Source organism: Pleurodeles waltl, chromosome 1_2 (assembly GCF_031143425.1).
Source record: "Pleurodeles waltl isolate 20211129_DDA chromosome 1_2, aPleWal1.hap1.20221129, whole genome shotgun sequence".
NCBI classification, from domain to species: Eukaryota; Metazoa; Chordata; class Amphibia; order Caudata; family Salamandridae; genus Pleurodeles; species Pleurodeles waltl.
Window position 1 is genome coordinate 362,326,234 of NC_090437.1, and position 27,956 is coordinate 362,354,189.

General features: G+C 43.2%; 1 protein-coding gene across 1 annotated transcript in view; it reads right to left on the reverse strand.

Moving 5' to 3' along the window:
• GRIN3A (glutamate ionotropic receptor NMDA type subunit 3A) overlaps window positions 1-27,956 on the reverse strand; it is a 748,999-nt gene that overhangs the window by 486,372 nt on the left and 234,671 nt on the right. The window contains exon 3 of the mRNA XM_069239855.1: window positions 1,588-2,635. Coding sequence (XP_069095956.1) covers window positions 1,588-2,635 — 1,048 coding nt within the window. The remainder of the gene's footprint in view (window positions 1-1,587; window positions 2,636-27,956) is intronic.

Sequence of the window (27,956 nt, forward strand, 5' to 3'; positions counted from 1 at the left end):
ACTGGTCGTTTAGGTGAACCAGCTTATGATTTCTTTGCGTCATTTATATCAGCATTTTAACCCCTGCTAAGAGCAGGGGTTAAAAATAGGCTCCCTTTGTTTTCAATGTGCCTCTGAGTGCTTTGCAGGATTAGTGTCAAGATTTTTGGTGCTAATCCTGCAAAGCACCGGACTAGCACAAAAAATGATGACGCAAATCCTCCTGACTACCGCCATGGTGCGTCAAATTTTAAATTTGGTGCACACAGGGTGGCGTTAGGGGGGCGCTAAGGGCCAAGAGAAGCGGGGCTTCATTTGGTGTAGTGCCACTTTTCATAAATCTTTCCCTACGGGCCTGATTTACATTTTGGCGGACAGGTTACTCTGTCATAACGGTGACGGATATCCCGTTCCACTGAAATATAAATCCCAAAGGAAATAATGGGATTTAGATTTCGGCAGACGGGATATCAGTCACTGTTGCGACGGAGCAACCCGTCTGCCGAAATCTAAATCAGGCCCTAAGTGTTAAGAAGAAAGCTTTCTCTTGTTTTTTTTCATAAAAGGCTTTCATGCCATAAAAGGACTGGCTCTCCTAGGATGATACATTTGTAGATCTTTGTGTCACCTCCTGCGAAAAGCTTCACTGCAGACGTGGTTCAGCAGCCACGCTTTTATAATATGTTCAGGCCTCATAAATAAAGTAGGACTGAACCAGTCTCAGGTTGAGCACAATGGTGGTGAACCAGATCTTGAAAAGTTATTGAATAGAATATGTGAACACAGTAAATTTCAAAGATGGTTATGATTATTATAAAGACAAGGCCACCAGAAAGAGGGGATTATTTAGTTACATTTAAGGAATTGCAAACACATTTCTTCAAATTATTCATATTGAGTAATTAAGAAAACAGCCAATTTAGATCCGCTCTCTACAGCTTTCGGTACAAATAGGGGCTTGGTACTTCATTCCTAAAAATAGCCCATTATGCAAAACATCTCTGCAGGATTCAGTTCATGCACTGATTGTAAATTCAACCTTGATGGATTTTAATGACAGATTTATTTATGCTATACTATAATATTACAGAGTATTAATGATTTAAGATGTTTTGAGTATATATTACTACGCAGTTCTCTATGTACCTGTTACAAATTTCAATATATTCCTAATTTGTTTCATGTGACTGAAAGGCATGTGGTTGTGTGATTCGCATGTATGTTTTTATTTAAAGATGGGCATGATAATTCGGAAATAAACTTTGAAAATATTAAATTATCCTTCTTGTGTAGAATGCAGAAAATTAATTAAACGCATCCCACTTTTCGAGTCTTGGAACATAATTTATTTGCATGCCTTCATTTCGAGTAATGTGGCCTGGTGGACTCCTGTGCTTGCTAGTAGTATATGATTCCAGACCATTTACATTAATAATATTATAAAAGAGATGTGCTCTGATAGCCTTAATGTTTACCTATTGGAAAATGTCATAATCATCATGTGATTTCATAGTTTCTTTAAAATAACAAAAACATTATAGTAAATCTTACATATTGACATTTTTGTTTTCAGGGTTAAGATAATATACTAAATAAATATGAACTTACCTTCGGGTCGTGAATTCCAGAAAGCTCTTCATATATTTTCTCTCCTACCATGACTGCAGCCAAGTTTGCAGTGTAAGTTGACAAACAAAATAAACAGAAGATAGCCCAGAGATTCATGAGAAATCTCCCAGTCCAGCATTTTGGAGTCTTGATGGCGGCTGTTCTACCAAACAAAATGGCGTAACAGACATTGAGTGCAGATGAGAAGGAGAAAACCTTGGTCCTGTTTCGACCTTTTGGTGTCATCCCAAAAGGGCTCTTCCATTCATACAAGGTAAGAAATATTGCAGTGATGTGAAGTGAAACAAAAATCCCCAGCCACATGGTCCAGTGAAGAGGCCACATGAATGCTCCTATGGGGGCAGCGGTATCTTTCGTCCTTACTAAGATGCCAAGGCTAGTTGAAAAAAATGGACTTGTGAAATCGATCACTTGGCTTCTGGCAGTGTTGATGCTGAATGACGTCACTGCCAAGTGAGCGTTTCCGCTCAGCAGATCACCCACCAGTCCTGTCCAGTGGCCGTTCTTCCATGCCCCATACTTTCCATCCCCGACAATGTACATGTCAAAATCAAAATTCATATCCTCTGACAGCTTCTCTAGCAAATCAATGCAATAGCCATAACAGCACTTCTTGAACGTGATGGGCACAGAGTCGTTGCCACTTTGAAGGTTTTCGAACAGGCTATCGAGTACTGACGAGTCATTAGTCAAAGGATCCAGGCAGAGCTGGCCAGCTGGACATTGACCATCTTCGTCGACATTCCGTGTGAAGACAAAGGGTGGTTCTATCAGGGTGACAACGCGCAGGTGTAACCGTGGCGGTTGTTGAAAATGGTTTTTGTGTCTCTGAGCCTGATCTGGCCACAGCCCGTAATCAATGATAATCTTTTCCTCATGCCAACTTCCGAGCCGCGTCCACATGGGATTTCCAATGGGGTCGTGCTGCAGATTCCAAATGAAGTAGTGGTCTTCTGACTTAATAATGGAAGAATCTGTCACCTTGATGTGGCCACTAAGTCCACTAAACGTCGTATTTGCGAGGAATCTGCAAACAAAAAAAGGCGAGAATTAAAGGAGCGGTAGTCGAAGTTGAATGCAAAGTACCATAAATCACGAGCAAACTGCACTTTCTCACCTCATTTTATGGCAAGAAATCGTTGTGGGAGAGCCGCACAGGCCTCTATTTTTGTGCTATGTCTTCGAAAAGCAATCTTAAACTGTTAACAAAATGAACCTAATTAGGTAAAAGCCTTATAAATAGAACATAATTGATTTTAGGAGTAATTGGTGCAGCTATGGCTGTTAATGCCTTTCCCAGATGCCAAGCATTGACAGCAGTACAATATATTAGTGAACGAAGAGTCTAGAAAAAATGCGACGGCAGGGTAGAGAGATGTGCCCGGTCTCGGGATATGACACTCACTGAAGAGAAATCACCGTGGACAGGAAAGTACCAGCAAATTGAAGGCCATTTTTACAACTAAGTCATGCAGCACAGTGCAGCAAATCACCTTTCTGCGCTGCAAAGGAGGAAAAGGGCAGGAATGTGCTCTACTTGTCCAATACAGCACATTCCTGTCCTTTTTCCTTGCACTGGTGACGTTTTGGAGGCGTAGAACCAACAAAGGGAGCATTGCTCCAGGGTCCCTGTGCGGTGGTAAGATACTGTTTGTGCAGGAAGAGGCACCTTCCTGCAATAAAGCAATCAAGAGAGCCTTTTTCCTCTTTCTATGTGTGCTGCAGAATAGTAACATTGGCGTATCCCCAATTGGCATATTTAATTTATATCTAGTCCCTAGTAAAGTGCACTATGTGTGCCAAGGGCCTGTACATTAAATGCTACTAATGGGCCTGCAGCATTGATTGTGCAACCCACTTAGGTGGCCCTTTAAGCATGCAGAACCTGTTTGTGCAGTTTAAATTGCCATTTCAACTTGTGAAATAAACCTTTTGCTAGACTCGAACTTTCCTTTTAAATGGATATAATTAATCCCTAATGGAGGCCCATGTCCTGGTAGTGAAAAACTCTTAAATTTGTTTTTCACTGCTGCAAGGTCTATCTCTCCCACAGGATAACACTGGAGTTGCCTCATTACATTTTATAAGTGTACTTTCCAAATGAGAAGTGAAAATGGATTCATGTTTGGTGTCTCGGGAACCCTATTTGAAAATCTTGACTTATGGTGAAGATGGATTTTAACTTACAGTTCTGAAAATTGCACTTTTAGAAAGTTGGCATTTTCTTGCCTTAGCCATTTGGTGCCTGCAGCTTGTCTCTTGTCACATGACCGGGTGTAGTTGGCAGTTGGGGTTTGTGTATTCCTCCTAGACTGCCATACAATGGGAGCTTAGGTATGACTGGATGAGCCATCACTGGCAGGATTGGAGGGAGGAGCGAGACTCAGCCTCACTTACAACTGAATAGGCTATGTCCTGTCTCCACACAAAGGGCTGCATTCTCTCTATAGTAAGTCTTGTGCCAGGGCAAATAAGGAAGGGCATCTGTCCACTTCAAAGGTATGCCTCTAGAAGCTTCTCCCTCCTTCAAAGGCACAACTGTGTATAAAAAAGGGTCTCAGATACCACCACTTCAGTACACCTCTGCACCTGTGGATACTTTGCCAGGACGAGGGACTGCTGTGCTGCTATTCTGCCACTCTGCTGGACAGCTGCTCTGAAGGAACTGCTGCCCTGCTGTGCTGACCTGTTGCTGGATGCCCTGTTGCCTGGGTGAGAAGGACTGGACCTGCAGCTCTTGAAGCCAGAACCCAGAGTGACTCCAAGGGCTCATTGGCCGGCTTCCTGATCTGAAACCTCTGGAACCAAACATGCTTCCAACCATCTTGCATCTGCACCTGGATTCTGCCTTTTGGGAGTCTTCCCTGCTAAGTGATGCCACGTTTGTCCTGGACCCTTGGAAGTGGGCCTGAGGTGCTTAGTCAGCTTCCGTGGTACCAGCAGAACCAAAGCATTGCCTCTGCTGCGTGGCGCTATGTAGGAGGCTGGCCTGGTTTGTAGTGGATACCTATGGTCCTTACACCTTATACCAGGTCCAGTTATCCCTTATTAGTGAAAAGTAGGCAGTGTCTAGAAGCCAGGCTCTCTAGGGGTAGCTGTAGCTGAGCAGCCAAGGCTTATCTAGGAGACATGCAAAGCTCATGCAATACTCCTAAAGTCACACAGTACTCACACACATGAAAGAAAATACTCAGTGTTACAAAAATAAAAGGTACTTTATTCTGGTGACACAAATGCCAAAAATACCATAGAGACTATACTCTCTTAGGAGATAAGTAATACACAAATCACAGTAACTTTTCTAGACCACACAAGAACACGAGAAAGGAGATAATGCAAGAACCAGGAGAGACTGCAAGACACCAGCAGAGGATTCCTGGACCTGAAGACCTGTGGAAGAAGGGGACCAACTCCAAGAACCATAGAAGAGTCCAGGGAGAACATGGGCCCCTGCTAACCCGGATGAAGATGCAAAAGAGGAACTACTGGTGAAGAACAACAGTCAGTACTGTAACCAAGAAGACAGATGCAGGTTCCTGGTTGGTGCAGATGATGTCCCACGCCGAATGAAAGATTTCAGTCTGGTTTGCGTCGCTGGATTCCACCAACAAGTCTTGGCACATGCAAAACTCGCAGTTAGCGAAAAATAGCGCTGCCCGGGACCAGGAGGGACCTGGTGGACTCTACCCAGGAGTTGGGGGCCAGAGGGGGCTCTCAGCAACTCAGAGGGCCCACAGAAGACCAGGCAGCATGCACAGGAGTCACACAGCAGGGGCACAAAGGAGGTGCAAAAGGAGGCCCATGCAGCACTACCATAAAGGACCCCTCGCCGCCGGAGAAGCTGTCAGGAAGTTGTGCATCACAGGATAGAGTGCTGGGGGCCGGAGCTGCATGGTGCACAAAGAACTTTGTGGAAGGATGCCAACAAGCCTTGGTAACTGCAAAACACGCGGTGCACGGGGTACTGTCTTGTGTGGGGAGGCAAGCTCTTCCCTCCACCAAATTTGGACAGTAAGACATCAGGACTGTTGTCACCACTTCAGTCCACCACCCGTGATGCAGGATCCACGCTGCTCATTAGGAGAGGGGACCCACGTGGCCTGTCGTCATTGCAGAGAGGCGCCTGCTGAAGCAGGGGAGTGACTCCTTCACTCCAAGGGAGATTCCTTTGCTCTTTTGGTGCAGGCTCAAGACAGGCTGTCCTTTGAGGATGTACGACCGGGAAACAGTTGAAGTTGCTGGCAGGAGCTGAAGATACCATGTTGCAGAAGTAATCTTTGCTTCTTTGTTGCAGTTTGTAGAGTTCCTGGAGGGTCCAGATGCATTTTTTCGGTGAGAAGGTGAAGTAAAAGATGCAGAGGATTCCTGCTGGAGTCTTGCAATCTGAATTCGAAGAACCACCACCCAAAGGAGAGACCCTAAATAGCCCTGAAAGGGGGATTGGTCACCTAAACAGGTAAGCACATATCAGGGGAGGGCTCGGATGTCATCTGCTGGCACTGGCCACTCAGATGCTCACAGAGTTTCCTGCCAACTTGAAATACAAGATGGCAAAACCCAGGGACCCTCTGGAGGAGCTCTGAGCACCACCGCTGGGGTGGTGATGGACAGGGAAGTGGTCACTCCCCTTTCCTTTGTCCAGTTTCATGCCAGAGCAGGGACTGGGGGTCCCTGAACCAGTGTAAACTGGATTTTGCAAGGAGGGCACCAAATGTGCCCTTCAAAGCATTTCCAGTGGCCTTGGGAGGATACCCCTCTCAAGCCTGTAACACCTTTTTCCAAAGGGAGAGGGTGTAACAACCCTCTCCCATAGGAAATCCTTTGTTCTGCCCTCCTGGGCTTGAGCTGCTCAAGCAACAGGAGGGCAGACCCCTCTCTTAGGGGTGGAATCAGCTGGGGCTGCCTGGAAAACCTCAGAATGAGGGAATGGCAATACTGGGGGTCCTCTAAGGAGCCCCCGAGGGCATGGAATCATACAAGCAATGCTTGCAAAAGCCTTGGGGTATGATTCCCACATGCTTGATACCAAACATGCCTATGTTCAGAGTTACCATTGTGTAACTGGACATAGGTAGCTATTATACCATTACACATCCATTGGTCCCTAGCATTAATTCCAACACTGCACCCCATGAAATTGATTATCCATTAAAAAAATATTGATCCTTGAATGCGGGGGAATTTTTAAGAATATGCTTTAAGAAATATTGACGCAAAGCCAGTAAGCGTCATAAAATTCCACGCAGCATAATAAAAACGCACTGCATTTGAGGCAGGAAGTGATGTAATAGGATATCCTGTTTACAGAAATGGTACAGTGGGTGTACTCTCACTTTCACTTTGTAGTCTGTGATTCTTCTAGACTGTGTGGCTGTGTAGAGAGTTGTGTCTGTCAAAATTGTGCTTTTGTCCCCTGTGTGCCGTATCAATTGTCATCTGTTGTGTTTGTAATTGTCTCTGTAAATCAGTGTAAGTGTGTTTTTGTCATTTTTGGAGTCTAATTTTGTATTTGTACTGTTGGGACTGTGTAGTGGGTATTGTTGGGCTGTTTGTGGGTTCTTTAAGTTCCATTTCTATACCTCCTTTCCCTGTATTTCCCTCTTTTCTACATCTGGGGAGAATGGGTGAGAAGGAGCTGGGGTATTTAATTTGGCTGGTGTGCTATTTCCTCCCCCTGACGTTAGAGGCTGGTAGCAGGGTGATACAGGGGTATCACACCGAGGGGAGGAGGCTCAGGTGGTCCAAGGTGCTGTTCCACCTAAAGAGAGTGTTTAACAGCCACCCCACAACCACCAACTCAAACATCGCTGGGCTGACCTTGTGGCCAGAGAGCAAGACCTGCTGGACCACCTGGGTGTGGTGATTGGTGGCCCTGTTGGTGAGTACAAATCAGACTAATGTATACAGTAAAATGCTCTGTAGTTACAGTAGCAGATTTGGTGACATGCTGCATGCCATATTTGTGGACATGTGGAATGCAAGTTGAACATACAGGGGCCCTGATTTATACAATATTTGCTACATATTACCGTCATTTGTTGACGCAAAAGCTACAAAAACTTACAAAAGACAACTTGATCTTGTAAATTAGTGCTGCTTTGAGGTCAATGGATGATGGTAATAAGGCACAAACAAAACTATTATTCATGGCCTGTGAGTGTACCAGGAATGAGATGTATTTCACATGCTAGTGCAAGGAACGAATATAGTCCCCAATTATTTTAAATACATGTCTGAACTGTATTCATGGCCATACGTACAAAGATCTTCCTAACCTCTGGTAATATCTTAGGCTGATATTTTGACTTGGTTTGTGCAGAATTTAAATTAATTATGGATGGCAAAGTAATGCACACTTGAATATATCTAAATGTTTGGTGCTACTTTCCATAGCTGTAGAGTAACAAAATGAAGCAAAGGCTACACATAAAAAAATTAAAAGATCTGGCCCTAAGTTCATTGTTCCTGTGTGTTTTATTTTGCCTTGGGCACAATTGCTGGTACAGAGCTGATGCATTTGCCATCTGTGTCACTTTATAGTCAAGCGATTTTCATAAGTTAATGGGTCATCATGGGATCCCTGAACTTTGTGAATGTATGGTCACAAATTATTTATTTGCATGATTTTGTGCAAGGGACCCCTGACTTTTTCCATCATACATTTAAAATGACAAAATAGTTTGCTAGTTTACGTTTGGTACACCCCTGCTGATCTAGTGCAGCATATGTACAATTGTTAAGTTCTCAGTATGAAGGCTATCACAGACATGGGTGTATGCTAAGATCAGAAGACCAGCATTCCTGTGAGTGCTGCCATTCCCAAGGTGCATACAAATTGAGACCTACCTCATCAAGACTGCCAAAGTAGGACATTTGCTAAACCATGTTTCAATTAGGGGACAGTGTCAGTTCGTTGTATAACCACTGATCACCCAACTTGGCAAGTGTAATATAATGAATGTGGCTAGCTGTGATCCTCTGTGATGGCTGATACTTCTGTGCTTCTCCTTGCGACTGAAGGTGGGGTCTGGAAGGTTCCAGGGACATCTTGGAGGGTCTACTGGCTAATGGATGTCAGCTCATCATCCATGTCATCAGGGAAGTACAGGACAGGCATATCCCCAGGAGAGCCTTCGTCCTCTGCAATGAGACATTGAACAATTAGTGTGTCTGTGTTGTGGCATTTGTAATGTGATGTTCCTGACTTCCTGTTAGTTGAACATTGTGATCTTGGTTCCTGTTCATTGTTCCTGTCATTAGGATTAGCAGTCTCCCAGGCCTATGCCCCACCTGCATGTCGCATGTAGTGCGGGCAGTTTGGGGAATTGTCTGCGTCACATCCACATTCTTTTACTACTTAACCCTCCGTCTACTTCCATTATCATGGTGGGGCCTTGCACTGGCTGCTGGTGTTCTGATGACACTTGTAACCATCTGGAACTGACCCAGTCTCTGATATTTCACATCCACCTATATGATGCTGAGACTTAACATATACTATGTATAGCATTGGCATGGCACAATACAGGTGTCAGCATTGGTAGTGTTCACTGCTGATGTTGGGGAATGTGTGCTACATTGGATTGCTCTGATGGACCTAGCAGTGTTCCATTTCGTCTTATGATTGTGCAGGTGTGTTTAACTAGCTAGACACATATGTCCTCCCCCTAAATGCTGTTGTCTTAGCACTATGACACTTGAGATGTTGCATGGTGGCATTGCAGCTATTGTAACAAAGGCACAGGGTAGACCCTGAAATGTGCAGCATGGGTATGACATTACTGCTGTGTACCTCATAATGTTGCTAACAATACATGATGTTTATAGCGCCTATAGACATGAGCATTTGACAGGATTTGCGCATTGTTAGTAATTACAGGTGATTGATAATGTCGTCATCCTGAACCCTCTATATTGGGTGTGTTTGATCAATGGGCACATAACTGCCATTGGCTACTTGACCTGCACACACAGCACAGGTGGTAGTGGCAACTGTTGTCAATGGTAAATACCACTTGCAGATATGGCCTGAGACTGGAAATTGAGCCCTAGTTCATGTAGTGGCAATACCAGCTGTTGTGTGACAGCAGGCCAGTTTTACGTTGTACCCTACCCTCCTGGACTGGCTTTGCCTTTCCAACAGCCTTGGCATGGCAGCATACCCCAATGCAAAGGTTGTTGGTGTAGTGTTGTGCTGTGCCCCAGGTTTCCCCTGCACAGCCCATGCTGCCGTGCCCCTTTGCCCTTTCCACTACCTGATTATCATGGCTGACATGCATTGTGTAGTAGGTAAGTACCTCCCCCTGCTTACAGTTAAAATTTAGGCATTTGTGTCCCCCATGCAACTTACTCTGCATCTGTGTTATCTCCTGGTAGTCTGCACTTTCCTGTCCTTGAAACCCTGTGATGATCTCCTCTGGGATGATGGCTACCACTATTTCCTCCATGTGATCCAGGGCCTCCTGCGTTGCTGGACTCCCACCCCCAGTCTGCAGTGCTGCCTTCCTGTTCCTTGCCATCTTTTCCTTGGTCCTGCGCTTGCAGTCATGCCAGCGTTTCTTGCACTCAGTGACTGTTCTCTGTAATTCTGCCACACTGTTGATCTTATTGACAATTTGTTGCCAAATTGCCTCTCTCCTCCCAACTGGCAATTTAGAGGTGACAAAAAGTTGATGCTGGTGTTCCGTCACCTCTTTCACTAGTATTTCCTGCTCCTCTGCACTGAACTGGCACTTCCTTTTCTTCTTCTCCCTCTCCTGGGTCTTGTCTGGGTCCTCCTGGCTGGTTCCTGGTTGGCTGTAGTCTTCCTGGGGTCTCTCAGGGCTTCTGGGATCCATGTTGGTGCTCCTTTGCACATTTTGCTGTGTTTGCAGCACTTTTTGACGCTATTGTGGCAAAAAAAGGCACGTATCCGGTTTCCGACATCGTAAACCGGATCAAAGTCATTTTCTCCGCATTAATGTCGTTTTTCTTTATGACGTGGCGCAATGGTTTGAGTAAACAAAAATGACTCTAACCCGTGGTCATCGCCATGGAGCATCAAAGTATAAATTTGACGCCAGGGTGGTGCTAAGAAATGGTGTTAGCCGGCATTAAACTTTTTGACGCAAAACTGCAAGTATAAATATGGCCCTCAATATCTTTCTGTTAATTGGATTATTGTTTTTTAGGTCTTATTTTATTTAATACTTTGAGCAATCTTTATTTTTCTAACCTGGTGTGGGATCTTTAGACTGTTTTTTTCACTGTTTACTGTTTAAAGTGTTGCACAAATTCTTTACACATTGCCTCTAATTTAAGCCTGACTGTTCTGTGACAAGCTATCATTAGGTTGAGCAAAGGTTAATTTAGGGTTGCTTGTGCTTCATCCTGACAAGAATTGTGGTTGCTGCTTGACCAGGGCTCACACCTTAGTCAACCTGTAACCCAATTTCAAACAATATGTAATTCCACAAACACATCAGCTGGATGGGGATATCTTTCTCAAAAATTACAACATGCTAAATTATCATTTGGATTTAGGAGCTGCTACTAATGGTATTTTCATTTGTTAGTAAAATTAGTCCTGTTTTTTTATACAAACTAATTCAAACACCAGCTGTTTATTTTTTATGATTTTACAAAAGACGCTGAACATTTTGACTCTGATGGACCAACAGATTGCTCTCCTTATTTAGATTTCATTTCTTCCATTTCTTTTAGATGCATAAAATCCAAAATATGTTAGATTTTCTGATTCATTTGTTCTGTACTGCGAATTAATCATTTTTAATTAGGATATAACTGACAGATCATTTTTTCCATGGCTTCTAATTTTTGCTAACAATGTATAACGAGCAGAATTCTGTCCAGAATATTTCAATAGATAAGGCTCACATGTTCAATTCTATTACACAGCCTCTAAAAATTCTGTTGCTTGTTAAACGATTGTATGGCAGAATGTCGAGTTTTTACTTTCATGATACCATAAGATCATAGACTATAAACACTTATAATTTGCTGTGTCGGTCGTCAATATTTGTGCTGTGGCATTATGTTGGTATGATTCAAATGAGTCAATATTCTGGTACTAAATCAATTTGACCTGTTTTTAGCTAAAGCTAAGACCTGGTTATGTGACTCATACATTCAATAGTGAAGCAATGTTTGTGCTATTTACAATGGAAGTAATTGTACTGTTCTACAATTGGTGACAGGTGGTGCCACTGTTTAAAGGTCTGCATTAGAAATATACATAATATTGCTTTCCCTAGAGATTGAGTTGGTATTAGGTCCATGTGAGAAATGAGGCTGCTGGTTGAAGGAAGTGTGAGCCCTTCCTAAGCAACAGCCACAATCCTTGTCAGGGTGAACCACAAAAGTCACCAAGTTAACCTGTGCTTGATAGTCTTTGAGTAGTCTGGCACAAATGCAGTCAGGCTTAACTGAGAGGCAATGTGTAAAGTATGTATGTAGCACTCTAACAATAATAAAGTGAAAACAACACATGGAAAATCCCACTCTAAGTTAGAAAAATAGAGCAACATTTCTTAAATAGAGACTAAAATTCAAAACGTTTCATCACTTGAAACAAAGATATGCAATTTCAAAGTCTTAGGTAAAAGTAGAGCTAAAAAGTACAAAGCACCAAAAAGGGTTAACTGGTCATATCAGATTTGGGCAAAGTCACACGTTCAAGTTGATCGCGGTGGAGCATGGGCCAGGTACAAGACCGAGTTTGGCCCACTGTGCAATGTACCTGGATGCACTTCAGTGGAGATGAGAGGTTCTGCATTGGGTTGCATAGGTACTTATCGGGTTGAGGTGCTGCATCAAGTTGTTTTTGCATCGTGTCTGTACTGATGAGGTCACCGATCAGGAGCTGCGAGGTGCTGTGGTGCAAGGCCTTGAATTGCACAATGTAAATTGTGTCATGCTGCGCCGGTCCTGAGGGAACCCACAGTTAGGCCAGGAGGAGTACACTCTGATGCCAGTCAATGGTCTAGGACCTCGGGGCACCTCTTGGGGATCAGGACTCACTTCAGCAGAGGCTGGCAGAAGGGCACAGGCGGGTCCAGTAGAGTTTGGGCAGCTGGACAGATGCAGGACAGGTCTGTGGAGCTTGGTATGTCCCTGTAGCTCAGATTAGAAAGCCAGTCAGCAAACCCTAGGAATCACTCTGGTGGTTCAGGGTTCAAAGAGCAGGACTAGTCTTCCTTCCTATGGCAGCAGGTGCTGCAGGGCAGTCCTCCTTGCAGCTGAGCAGCAGGGCAGTTCTTCCAGAAGCAGGGCAGCAGGTCAGTCCTTCTTCTGAGTCTTCCACAGGGTCAGAAGTGATCTAAGGAGTTGATTTGAGGGTCCAATATTCATTCCTGGTGCCAGCTTTGAAGGTGAATAAATGTTTAGACTTCCCCCTACATCTGGTTCTGGAATTTCATTCCTTCCACTACCCTGGTTCTGAGGCTTCTGGAGTGACAGAAGACTAGTGGTAAGTCCTTTGTGAGTGTCCTGAGACAACCCCTTTGAACAGATCCACCCCTCCCATTAGGCCAGGGATGCCCATCCTGCCACCGCCCAGTCCCTTTCGTTATGCTATCTGGGAGGCCTACACAAATGGGAACTGCCAGCTACACCTAGTCATTTGACCCTGGATACAGGCTACAGGACCAAATAGCTAGGACTAGAAATGCCAACTTTCTAAAAGTGGCATTTTTGGAATAGTGACTTTAAATCCAACTATTAAAGTGGGTTTTAAATTAGTTAATTTAAGACCAAACTTGACATTTCTATCTGTTCCAAATCAAAAGTTATCAATTAATAAATGTAATAAGGTAATCCAATGTTATCCTATGGGAGAGTTAGGCCTTGCAGTCGTGAAAATCGAGTTTAATAGTTTTTCACTATCATGTCATTTAAAACTTCTAACTTTTTAAATACAGAGCACCTGCCCTATCGGGTGGTTAGAACCTACTCCAGGGATGACTTAAATGTAGCAAAAATGAACATTTAGGCATGTCAAAAGGTGTATTTTGCTGAGTTGAAATCCTGGTTTAAAACTGCACTAAGGTTACAATGGCAAGCTTATGATATGTTTAAAAAGGGTACTTAAGTGGATGGCACAAAAAGTGCTGCAGGTTCACTGTTAGTATTCAGTTTACAGGCCCTTGGTATAAGTAGTACCACTTCACTGGGGGCGTATAAGCAAATTAAATTACATTTGGGTGTATATAATAGTACAATGTTTTAAGGAGAGAACACAAGCACTGTAGCACTCTTTAGGAGTGGCAAAGTGCTCAGAGTCCTAAAGCCAACAAAAACAAATTCAGCAAAATAGGATGTGTGGAGGCAACATTTTGGGCATGATGCTGCAGTAAGGGCCAGTTCCAACAGCCCACTACACTTTTACTGGATGGGTAAATGTAGGTGCACTTTCCTTCTAAAGGCCACCTCAATAGTTCAGGGCTATGGATCTAGAGTCCCACATTGTGGCCTGCATTGGGGCACTGCTTCCATTTATCACTGGCTTAGAGCAGATGGTAAACAGGAGCAGGAAAGACTCCTGAATCTTGGATAACCATGTGGAAAATGAGACAAGAATCCTGATGAGTATAATTATTTCCAGTTCTGAGGGTGAGCAGTCATGATTCTACAGTTTAGGGATGGAATGCTGGGAGCCAAGTGCTTTGCAACTTGTAGTAGACTCTAATGTTGTAGCGTCTGACTTAATTTTACTTTTAAAGTGTATTTGAGTTTCTTCTGTAAATTGGTTCATAGTAAAACCCTTGCTGAATACAGTGCTCCTGAGGATTCCATAGATATATTGACCCCTATTAAGTGAAAGGATAAGTCCTTATGGGTCAAAATAACATTTCTATATGCTTTGTTGCTCCTTGTTTAGGAATAAAGTGAGTCAGCTGAAAGCTTCTCTGTGGTTGATTAATATGTAGTTGTAGTGAGATTAGAAGTAAGACATGACTGAACATTCCAAACACTGCAGAGATGTCTAGTGGAATCTGTAGGCAGGGGCCTTTTTACTGTTCATAAGAAAGGCATTGTGGGGAGATAGGGCACATTATATAGAACAAAGGCAGGGCTTTTGCATACTTATGCATTATTTTTGTTGCTGTTTCATTCTCAACCGTAACATATACAAATTTTTAAAGAAATAATAACTGAAAAGAGCAAGATAACTGTATACCAGCTGCTTACTGCAAAAGCATTCCCAATACATTTACTTAATTAGAACAATGGTAACATTAATAAAAGGAAACCTCTCATTGTGCAGGCTCTGCTTCATCTTCAGTACACCATGCTGGTGACATAAAATGTTTTTGCGACGGCACTTGTCCTTGGGAGTATGTGAAATGTCCGGTATTTATATATTTTAATTAATTCCTTCTTTTCTGGTGCAAAGACTATTAATAATACCATCCATTTTTCATCCCTTTATCTCTCACCTATCCTTTTATTAGATGACCTCAATTTCATTGTTGGTGATTTACTTTGTTTACTTGTCCAAGTATTCTCAGAATGATCAATCTAGGCTCAGACAGCTGGACCAATGCCAGGTGATTAGGATATTCACACCAGATAGATTTAATCCAATCTAAATAGAACTTATTTACATGTTCAGTGGTTATCCTGAGAATGTGACATCCATCCAGCACTACTGACCGATCATGGACTTTGATCTATCCCTGATATGGCATTCAAACAAAAGTCACAAGGGGTACCTTCTACACTGTGACACATCTTCCCATAACTTGGATACCATGTAAAACTACGAGCTATTCTCACACTTGTGATGTCCAAGGTCTAATATGTCAGTACGCTATACCTTGATGTGCCTTGTTTCACCATACACATAATAGAACATTGAAGCAAGACTCTTCCATTGCCATCACTTCATAGAACACTAGTCTTGCAAACAACACAATAGCTACTTGTAGCTAGATAAGCAATGTTTAACACACAAAGTCCATAGCCTCTCCCAAGGAACAGAAGCAATAGTGCTACAAATTGAATGTCAGCAGTTTAAGCAAAATAGAACATTGGGATCCCGGCAAGTGGCATGGATCGTCATGCCACCTCGCAATAGGAAATTCCTAGGAGGTTGTGCTTCCTGTTACAAGCTAATAACTGTGTCAACTGTGTGTTCGTCAAAAAATGTTACTGCACATTTTTACAGTGATGTCATCAATGATGTTATCAAAAGTGTCATGAGTGCCGTAATTTGTGGGGTAATTAGCAGTGCATGGGGAGGGTGTGAGTTATAGTTACCTTAGGACACGAGTTATAGTTACTTAATGTAACTCTAACTTGTGAATTTCTGTGGTTTCATACGTTTAAAATGTGAGCCTAACTATAACGTCCCTGTAACCTTGGTATTTTTTAAGTGAATTTCTATGTTGTTTTTCACGTATAGTAACTTTCATTACTATACGTTAATCCAGCCACGCATGGTTGGCCATAGGGCCTGGCTTCTGGCCAGGCCCTGAGGCCAAACCCTGCACCGGGCATTGCCTTCACCCATGCACAGGGAAGGTTGCCCGCAAGACCTGGCATGCAGCCAAGCCCTGTGACCAATGCCACCTAACCATCCAATCCAATGATATGCACAGCCCTTTGGCTGTGTGTGGTGGGAGTTGGCCACAACCTCTCTGGGTGTGAGAAAAGGTGTGAAAGGGTGTATCTGGGAGTGAGAGTGGCTGTCAGATTGTCTGTCTGGGTGTGAGAGTGCATACATCTGTGATTTAGTGGATGTGTCACTGTGTGCGCAGGTCTGTGAGTGGGTGCATGAGTCTGTGAATGGGTCTGTGAGTGGGTGTGTGACAGTGTGAGTGGGTCTGTGAGTGGGTGCCTAACTGAGTTGGTCTGTGAGTGGGTGTGTGAGGATCTGACTGGGGCTGTGAGTGGGTGCACGAGGGTCTGAGTGGGTCTGTGAGTGGGTGGATCAGTGTCTGAGTGGATGTGTGAGTGGGAGAAAGATTGAAAGAGACAGAGAGAGAGGGAGAGAGAGAGAGAGAGAGAGAGAGAGAGAGAGAGAGAGAGAGAGAGAGAGAGAGAGAAAGAGAGAGAGAGAGTTTTTTAGGCTTTGATATAAGACATACTTAGAATGAGATATTTCTTGACAAATTAAAAAGAAAAATGTGGTTGGCATTTAAAAAGAGCAAGATTACCTTTCAGTAAGAGCCTTAAAGAGTTGTAGTAAAACCAAAAGAGGGATATGAGTCTGGCTGGACTCAAACCCTGAATGCTCAATGTGAATGTCTGTGACCTTCACACTGAGCTATTCATTTCTTTCTTTCTTTTTTTTTTATAGCCCTTTATGGGCTATCAGGGATCACTAGAGCTCCCCCATGGTTCCTTCATGTATTTTTTTATTTTTTATTTTTAAACAAGCCCTTTATGGGCTATCTAGGACTGCGGGGGAAGCCTCAAGGCCTCCCTCAGGGTCCAATTGCTCCAGCAGCTCCCTGGTTGCTGAAGCAAACCTTTCATCTTTATTCTCTGCACCCATATCTGCATGCAGGGAACAGAGTTGAAAGGTCCAGTTTTTGACAGCGGGACCTGTTTGACAGTTCCCCTGTCAAAAATCGGAGTGTTTGCTGTCGCTTGGCTACAGCTGAAAAGCTGCAACCAAGTCAGAGCAAACAGCTATGTCCTGGGGGTGAGCACCCCAGGACATAGCAGGGGCTGGCCCTGGAGGGTGTTGGTCCCAGGGCCATCAGTGGCTCTACAAGGGGGGGCCGTGCGGCCCCCCTACAATGTGAAGGAAGAAATGGGGAGGTGGTGATCCCTGGGTCTAAGAGGTTCTGAAACTGACTCCCTAGAAATATTTCTGATATAGTCTTGGGGAGGTGGTGATCCCAAAATATAGCCCTGGGGAGGTGGTGGTCCCTGGGGCTCTGGGGAAGGACATTGAGCCTCCCCCACTGATATTTCATTGTAGCCGCAGGGATGCAGTGGTCTCCGGGGCTGTGTGGGAGGCCTTTGGGCCTACCCCACAATATGAAAACATTTTTGCCCTAGGGGTGGTGGTCCCCAAGGGGAGGGGGGTGCACGGTCCCTTGCTGATATGTCATTATAGACCTGGGAAGGTGGTGGTTCCCGGGGCTGTGGGGGGGCCAGAAGTCCCCCCCTTTTAAAAAGGAAAAAGTGCCCTGGGACCTGCCCCACTTGGGTGCTAATCTTAAAAACAAGCATGGGAGCCCGTGCTTGCCTTTTAAAAAAATGATTACTGCAGATTCACAACCCTGTCACAAATTTGCGGTAAAAATTTCTAAAAAATGCTTTTTAGCCCTGGAAGGGTCCCTTTGGTACCCCAGCACCAGAGCTAAGGGATCAGGCCTGCTACCAGGGATTTCAATTGATCATCTATGGGCACTCTGCAGACACCCTTCCTCATTTGTATCCTGAAATACTACCAGCAGAGTCACCCATGTTTCCAGATTGTCCTGCAACTTGACATAACGCCTGCTGGCTTTCATGTGTACCTCCTCTGCAAGTGCCCATTCCGTTGTGTCCTTACACCACAATGCAACTGTGGGGGCCCTAACACCCAACTGCCCTATTGACACTCGCCTTTTAGCCAGCACTAGGGCAAACTACAAAACTTTCCAATGCAATTCCTCTCTCTAGGCTGCTTTATGACCCTCAGGAGGGTTTGTGGCAGACCCTCATGTATTCCAATGCCAGTTACCACGTTTAGTGGGGGAACCACTGCCGCCCAAAAGGCTTGCACCCTGGGAGATGTCCAGGCCAGATGCTACAAGGAGGCAGTGTCCAGCCCACATCTGGGCAATTGCACCCTTTGTCCCTGTACATCCTACATGGCTTAGACGGGGTGAAGTTTGTACGGTGAACATAGTTGAAATGTGTCAGTTTGAACCTGGCATTACATGAGACTTTCTTCATTAGTGCGCTAGGTATTCACCAGCCGTCAGCATTACCTGTAGCCTCTCTGTCTGCAGTGGTGTAACAGGGAATCCAGTCCAAATTTCCCTTGCTGTGTTTGCTATCTTTGCATATTGTAGAAACTGGCCACCCCCTACAGAAAAAGACTTTCGAGCCTCCGCAAATGGAAGGCTCCCTCACCCATAAATAGGTCTCCCAATGTTTCACATCCCCCCCTCTCTCCACGGCGCAATGAACATATCGCTGCTGATACAACTAAATGGCAGCAGTGTCCACAGAACCAGTTCCTGAGCAAAAGGGGGTTTCTTCAACACTCTATGGATCACACTCTCCCAGAGCTCCGCCACCTGGCGAACAATATAAGGGGGTCTGACTCGCCACCTTTGACCCTCTAATAAGCAATTCCATCAGTGGAAAGGCACCGTAGATGCCCTTCAACAAGCATTTCTCCCAGTTATCTCCCAGTGTGCCGTATGTTGTAACTTGTAGGCATAGTAATAAAGCTAGAGATCGGGTAGGCTGTTCTCCAAATCTAATTTAAGTAGTGGTAGCGTCACTCTACTTTTCCCTTACTATACCAAGGAGATCAAGAGGCTGACCAATGTCCTAAAGAAGTCACATGGCAATGTATACAGCAATTTCTGAATTATATAAAGCCATCAGGGCAGGAACACCATTTGTGCCATGGCTATCCTCCCTACTATTGACAGTGACAAGGTATTCCAGAACTGGGTCAACCTTGTCAACCTGCTCAGCAGCGGTTCTACATTATAACAGCACTGCCCCTCCAGGGTGTGGACAGCCAAAATGCCCAGGTATCTGAAGGTGCATGTTTCCCACCACAGCCCTACCTCAGGCATGTCACCCTCAGGGATATTGCACAGTATCTCCAGCAGAAACAGTAACAACTTTTGTTGATTAATCCGCAGCCCGCCCTTCTTTCCAAAATCTTCCAGTAGTGACAACAGGAGGGGCACAGTGTCACTCGGCTTGCTGTAAATCAAAAAGCACATTATCCGCGTACATAGAAATTAGATGAACCAAGCCCCCGAGAGTGATACTGCAGGTGGCCATGTCCCTGCGAAGCGTCTCAGCCAAAGGCTCACATGCCAGAGCAAACAACAGTGGGGATAGAGGGCAACCCTATCACATTCCCCCCTTGTACCTCAGAATATCAGATACCATCCCACCATTCTGCAGTCTAGCTCTAATGCTCTGTATAGAAGCCTCTCACATAGATTCAATAGTTAGGCCTGAATCCCATCCGTTGCTGAACCTTCAGCAAGTAAGACCAGTTGAGGGTGTCAAACCCTTTGGTAGAATTGTGATACCTACCAGAACTAATACCAATTCCTCCCAGGAGTGTTGTACTGAGTGCAATACATGTGCAGGCCCTCTCAAGTTCATGGCAGTGCTGCGACTGGGCATGAAGCCACACTGGTCCTCATGCACAGTGTCCCCACCACCCCATGTAGACGCTTTTCTAAAAGTTTGACTAATACCTTTGCATCTAGATTGAGCATGGTGAGAGGTCTAAATGAGGATGGGTTCATCTCATCACCTCCCAGCTTGGACACCATACAGATGACTCCTTCTCGCAAGTGTGAGGAAGGGTAGCATTCCCTTTTCCCATGCTTCCTTGAACACATCCAGGAATGGTTCCACCAACTGTGTGGCAATGGTCTGGTAAAATTCCATGGGGAAGCCATTGCCTTCCAATGCCTTACCTCTATTCAACTTCCCCATTGCCTCCTTTAGCTCTTCTAGCATAAATTCCACCCTTAGCTCCACTCTGAGCACGGGTGCCAGCAGAGGAAGGCCAACCCTGTCAACCTTTCAGTGGAGTTTGAGTCTGCATGGTCATCCCCTCTACAGAGTTTCTTCAAGAGGTCTCCGAAAGTATCATTAATAGACAGCTGCGATGTTGTGACATCCCCATTGGAGTGTCTCAATGGCATAATTAGTTCCCTGTAAGTCTGTTGTTTAAGCAATCAGGCAAGAAGCTTGCCAGTCTTATCACCTGTGCAGTGCAGCCTCTGTCTATATTACCGGTATGTGAGTCTGTTCAGCCTGTCCCATGTATCTCCCAGTTGTCGCTTAAGTTCCGCCGGGTTTACCCTTGCAGAAGCATTTTAATAAAAATAAAAATTAATGAAAGTAACGTGTAAAAATAACATTTTTGCCTGAATCGAGAAGTTACATTTTAAAAGCAAAGAGAGCACCAACCTTCCATATTAATGTGTATTCAGTCACAAAGACATCAGCAAGCAATTTTTTTTTTTTTTACCCTGACCTAGGTCATGAATTTTAGATGTTAACTTTTCAATATACAAATGTGCTGACAGGAGCATAAATGAAAAAATATTTGACATATTTTAGCCTTCACACATACTTAAGTTTGTTGAATATAATAATGTGTTAAGATACTTAGGGGGTCATTTTGACCCCAGCAGTAAAAACCGCCTACCGCTGCGGCGACGGCCGCCAAAAGACTGTTGCCGTGGCTACCAGCCGTCCACCGGATTATGACCACAGCCGGATTTCTGCCAGAAGGATGGCGGAAATCTGGCTGTGGCCATGCTGGCGGATGGCGGTAAGGTGGCGGTGCTGCCAGCAGCAGCGCCATGCCAGTAGACCACCGCCAACCGTATCATGACAGATGATATGGCCTGGCGGTGTTCTGCTAGCGGACTGGTAGCAGCGCCTCGTCCCGTCTCCTGCCGGAGGACCCCTCGACAATAGGTAAGTGGGTTCTTCAACAGGGGAGGGGGGTGTTGAGTGTGTGGGTGTGTGTATGTCTGTGCGTTTGTGAATGCGGGTGTGTGTTGCGTGTTGTATGTGTGTGCATGTATGGATGTGTGAGCGCATGTATGTTGTGTTATGTGAATGCATGTCTGCGTGTATGTATGTAAGTGTTTTGTGCATGTGTGTGTGAATGAATGTATGCATGCGTGGATGAATGTGGGAATGGGTGTGTGTATTTGTGTGTGCGTGTGTGAAGGAAGGGGCATGTATGAAGGGGGGTCTGGAGAGGAAGGGGGGTAGAGGGGATTCTGGGGAGGGGGAGAGGGCAGGGAAGACCCCTATCAGTGACAGAGAAGGGATTTGATGTCTCTGATAGTGCCTACCACCATGGTTTTCTTGGCGGTAAGGTTGCCACGAAAACCATGGCGGTAGGCGGGGTCATAATTCCACAGTCGGGATAGTGACGGCCGCCGGGCTGGAGAGTGAAGTCTCCAGCCCGGTGGTCTTTACCGCCATGGCGGTAGGTGTAGTACATTGGGGGGTTTGGCTTTGGCAAAAACCGCCAATGTCTTAATATGGAGAAAAGTACCGCCAGCCTGTTGGCAGTACTTTCCTGCATATTAACGCCGTTCGCCGGGCTCATAATGAGGGCCTTAGTTTAATTTCCGTAGAATGTTTTTCATGAATAGTACTTTGTTATTCAGATTGTGAGAAAGGACTGACTGCATTTGTGATGCAGAAGATCTAACTCTGAACTTTTTTGTTTTGTAGTAAGGCTCGATGGTGAGAACTAGTACAAAGTTGAAATTTGTATTACAATTTGTAACACATAACTATAATAAATGGTTAATAGTTATTGTTTAGATTGCTTAGATGATGGAAGCTGTCCTGTTCCCATGATGACACCCTGGGTTGATTGGAGGAGCCAAATGAAGTTGGAAACAATATGTAGTGAATGATAGATATGATATGTTATAATAGTGCATGTGCCTAGAGTAGGCTTAGAACTTACACTTGCAGACCATTTTCCAGACTCTCTGCGGAGCCCTTATCTGAACTGCTTATCAGATTTATTCTGAGAGACCCATTCATTTACCCTTGTCTGAATCTATGCTGCTCTAAGACTCTACTCAGTTTCTTGACCGTTATTTATGGGAAGTTCTGACTGAATTAGAATTGCTTGCAGTTTTATGATTTCACACCTCTTTATGGGGTTTTGAATGAAATTTTTTCTCACCTTCTAAAGACATAGAATAGGGAAGTATTTTTATGGAACACTTTTTGTTCTGTATTATACTGATGCTTTGATTACCATATTGAGAATTTATCAATAAAGAAATACTTACCAAAAGATTATAATAAAGCTGTGAAACTCACACCTAAATCTTATCATTGACTCCTGAAGAATACGTAATTGTTGATGATGCCAGATTGAATGCCTTGATTTTCTGGTTTCTCCCATCTACAACAAAGGTCTGTCAGGAGAAAACCATGGACCCAGTAGTGAGAAGAGAGAGAGAGAGAGATAGAGAGAGAGAAAGAGAGAGAGAGAGAGAAAGAGAGAGAGAGAGAGAGAGAGAGTGGGGACTTTCTGTTTCCATATTGAGTTGGTAAGACTTACACCATGAACCAAAATATTTATTTCTAGCCCCCCCTCCACCAAACTTGGTAGCGAGAGGACGGTTTATGTAATAGGAAGGAGCTGCAATTTTTTTTTTTAAAGTGCTCCAATATAGACATATTCACAACCTCCCATTGCCCAAAAGCCCAGGTTTGAAGATAGATAGAGTGCGATTTTACGAAGCAGTTTGCAGGTTGCTGAATTTCAGTTGTGAGTATCAATAGGGTTATGCTTCGCAATTGTGATTATTTTTGTGATCTGTACACTTATTGATGTTTTGAATTGTATTGCTGATGCACTTTTGTCGAAGAAGATAAAGAAGTAATCAGACTAAGAAGTAGTCTAAGAGCCCAGGGCCGACAGATAGATAGAGAAATTAAGAATTTATTTTAGTATTCTTGTCTGCTGATGATTTAAAGTGCACAAATAAAATAGGGACTGTAACACATTTTTATGATTGTACTAATATTGATGAGTGTAGGTGAAGTCTGATGCACAAAGGTGACACTACATCCATTAAGGGATTTCCTACAGGTCAAGATTTCATTGGTGTGCTTCAAAATGTATTTTTTTATTGAATATGTCAGAGGGTATAAAAACCTGAATATTTCAGTTGTTGAATTGCTCTTTGATTTATGTAGAAGAAGCAAAGACTTTGAGTTTATGTTGTTTAGAACTGTAGAATTGAAGTTTTATGGGTATGAAGAAATTGTAAAGGAGGGTGAGCCGCTGCAGGGAACGGGTTGTTACGTCATATTGTGCCACACTGGTATTGGTCAGTTGGTGTAAGGAGCTGCACTGAGATCGGTCAAACTGTGTGGAGATCCACGCAGTGATTGGATGATTGGTTTACAGACCAAGCTGAGATTGGGACGAGGGCTTTCTGAAAACTGATGTATATGGAACAGAATTAAAACATTGAAGCCTTATATTTCACTGTTTGCCATAGTTGATTTAAATTCAAAATAATGACTCTTTCAAAGCTATTAGAAGTTTAATGATGAGAGGTATCATGACTATTGCAGTATGGGAGGGTGAAGAGGTACCTCCTGAGGGTATGCCATCTTACCACATGATGATGGCAGAAGGGTTTCACACACGTGTGTGGCTTTGCCAGTGGTGCAAGATCACTGAGAAAGAAGATCCATTAAGTTTTCTTAATTTGAGAATTATAGGCAGATTATGAGAATCAATTTGTGACATGAGGCCACCTCCTAGACCTACACAATTTGAACCCTTAAATCCTTGGGAGAAAATGGCTCAAGATAGAGATAGAGGGAGAGATACCACAAGAAGACAAAAAGAGGTATGAGTAACTAAACAGATGCAATTTGGGATGAGCAAAAGCAAAGATGGGGAAAGAGCATGTTTATACCCTGCAATTACAAATTTGAAAGTGAACAACATGAGAAGTCCAAAAAAAGATTAAAGGGGAATTAGAGACAAAAACCAAAATGAAATCAGATACTGGTACTGATTCAGGAGATTACATTTTGGTTGAAAAATTGGCTGCACATCCACCACCTTATGTGGGTCATGTTACAAATATTGAGAAACAACCAATACTGTGACAGTTGCTACAGTTCCTGATGATACAAATGCATATCAAATTACTAGACCATTGTCAATCACTCAGCTTTTTGTAGGTCATCCTGTCTTGGCACAGCCAGTAGCAGCACAGCCTGTGATAACACAACTCCTTGTAGCATAACCCGGGTAGCACAGCTTGCTACAACACAACCTGTTACAAGTAATGTTCCAGCTCAAGTAGGGACTGTTCAGATGGTAATGCCTACAGGTATTATTGCTTTTAACCAGAGTGATTACATCCTAGCCAGTAGAGGTATGCACATCAAATATACCAAGTGCCCAGATTAATTATACCCTATCTTAAGGAGCTCTTGGAGGTGCACCAGTGACAGGATTCATCCCAAATTTCCAAAATTCACAGATTGTAGTGTTAACACCACATAGATATTTCTTTCATTAGATTTGTCTTTTTGTGATACAGACAGCAGATGGTAAAATAATTTTGTTTGAAGATAAGATTTTCCCCCATGGTTTGAGAAAACTGCCAGGAAAGCTGGTAAAACAGAGAATGTAGAAAGTCTGAGTACCAGTCAGAGTGAAGAAATGGAGAGACCTTTAAATGTCTCTGGATTAAAAATAGAATTACAAGAAATAATTAGAGGATGCTTGGATCTAAATCACTTGAATCAATATCATGAAACAGAGCTGATTTATTTGTACAAAGAAATTACTAGGAAAGCAGCAACAGTCCATGCCAAAATGACTGAATTGGCAAATAAATATGAAGTTGATCTTACAAAAAGCATCCCATGTCAGGGTACATTTGGATGATGAATTGATTGGAACAAGGCGTTCTTCAGGAATGCAATTGCACATTATTGAATTAGTGAAGTATGTCAGAAGATGCAGTGAGTTTGACAAATTAGAAAACAAATGGGCTAGAAAACATGATTAGAAAAGAGGTCAGGCAGAAGCAGCATCAATTGAGGTTGAGCGATAGCCAACTTCAGATCTTCCAGATGATGAGGGAGCTTCAGCTTATCAATTAAGGGAAATATCAGGTGGTGGATATTTTCATATGCCCTGAAGAAGGGGAGATCTAGCACCATTTACAAACAATTTCCTTAAATTGAGAGATAACCCTATGCAGTGGTATACCTAGGTTGAAAGATCTGTTAAGATTTCAAGGGTGTTTTGGATTTATTTGAATACATCTTTGACATTGTTGTTCTGAATGATTTGTGAGCTGAATGCAAAATCACTGCTCATCAAAAGATCCTCACAGTAATGCGCCATCACCTACTGTTGTGGCTAAATACAATGAGGTGATAACTTTCTGAAAGGCAAAGTTCCTTTTAAAGATTTGAATTATGTGAGATTGCATCAAATTCAGCAGGAAATGAAGGCATCAATGCATGAGTAATATGGGTGTTGAAATCATTTCAACTGCATACAGGTCAAATTTATCTTGAACCTACTGAAATAGGACTCTATATTTTGCAGTTTGTGCTTAGTTTGATACCAGAGATTAGTCAGCATATACAGCAGAATGTGCTTTGTTGGCACACTAAGTCATTGGACGAGGTCCTGAAGTATGCAAAATACTATAGTGATGAGCAAGAAATGAAGTATAGAAACATCAATGAGAAGTTTATGTTGGCACCGACGAAGTTGGCACAAAAAGGTTTTCAGAATAAAGCTTTTGCAGGAAATGCTGGTGCAATGGAAGGCGTTGCTTTTCAAAATGGTGTGCAAGGAGTTGGGTTTCAGGCTAGAATGCAAGGTGTTTTGAGATGTATGATTACTTCACAGGGTAGAGGTCTAGGCATTCCGATTGATCCGATTACACACGTGGATGTTGCAACTCTAAAGAAAATTACTCCTTGCCATTTTTGTAACAAAATTGGGCACTGAAAGCACAAGTGTAGGCTTAATAGTAGTCAAATGCAAGGAGGAAATCAGGTGCAGGTACCCTATGTTCCATTCAATAAGCGCAAGTGCCAATGCAAATGAAGGTCCCAATAATGCCAGTTTCACAAGCCCCTATGGTTCAACAGACAGTGGGTAAATCTAAAAATTAAGGTGTATCAGATGCCCAGAGTAAACAGAACTACATTTCAGACATAGAACCAGACAACGTATGAGCAGTTTCCTATCATTGAAGGTGAAAGCTTTGACCCGGACAAGTTACAATGACGGTGACTGAGAGGAGGAGCAGACTGCAGCCTTGACGCAGTCTTAGAGGTAGGCCACAGTGGACCAGAAGTAGAAGCTGAGGTGAATGGCCACCAAGTGTCATTCCTGTTTGACACAGCTGAAACCTGTTCCACTGTTATGACAACAGAAGTCCCACACTTACCACTCTCAGGAAAGAAGATACAAGATGTAGGTGGTACAAATAAGCAGGTTACAAATTCTGTTTCAAAAGAAGTACCTGTAAAAATAGGTTAATTTGAATAGAATCACCAATTCATTGTAATTGTAATTGTATTCATATAGCGCTTACAACCCCTGACAAGGCATCAAAGCACTCTTCGGCGAGCGGCACGCTACTGTGGAATCCAAAAGGATCGATGGTGGATTAGTGTAAGAAAATATGAGTAAGAGTGTTAGTATTAGTATGAGTTAATTAGAGCAGACGAAATGTGAGTTTGTTAGTAGGTTTGAATAGAATAATGGAGGGATAGAGGAGGGAAGAATCCAGAAGTATTAATTGGGAGTTTATAGTAATAGAGTGAGGCTTGGGATGAGTAAATGAGAGTAGGAGGGAAGAGTCTGTAGAAAGAGGTTAGGCAGATAGTAGTAGAAGGGGTTTGGATGAGTCAAAGGTGAGAGAGAATTTAGTAGGGTTGTTTGGGAGATCATAGTAGTGAACTGACGTCCGCGGTGAGCCAGGAGCGGTAGAGGAAGGAAGAGCTTGGGTAGAGTTGTTTTGGTGATCATAGTAGTAGAATGGATTTGGGATGAGTCAGAGAGTAGGGACAGATTGATAGAAGTACAGGGTGATGGGGAGATAGTGTAAAGCTTACGAGAGAGTAATTTCTTTTTTTTCCCTCTTGTAAAGTAGGACTAAAGTAACAAATAAATACATACATACATGTAAATACATAGTAAGGGAATATATGTGTAAGGAATATAATAATGGATATCATATTTTGAGATTTAAAGCTGTGTTGTATAAACAGACTTTTAATATTTGAAGTTAATTTATTTGTGTACTTTTCTAACATTATTTTATCTTTCCTCAATTTTCAATAGCAAAATGTTTGCTGATAAAATAGTTAGGATAACATTTGCTCATTGTGATAGATAAAAATGAAAACAGGGATTCATAAGTATCTAATCTAACAACGTATTTAGGAACTATGCAATGATCTATGAACATATTAAATATAGAATAATATACACATATATATGTATATAGACACACATATACACATAAATACACAGCGTACTCGCTGCTTTTATGCGGTCGGACACTTTGTTTCTTTCATCAGATCGACAAGATAGAAATAGTTACTTACGGGCATCGATATTTCAGTCACAGAGGGTGAAA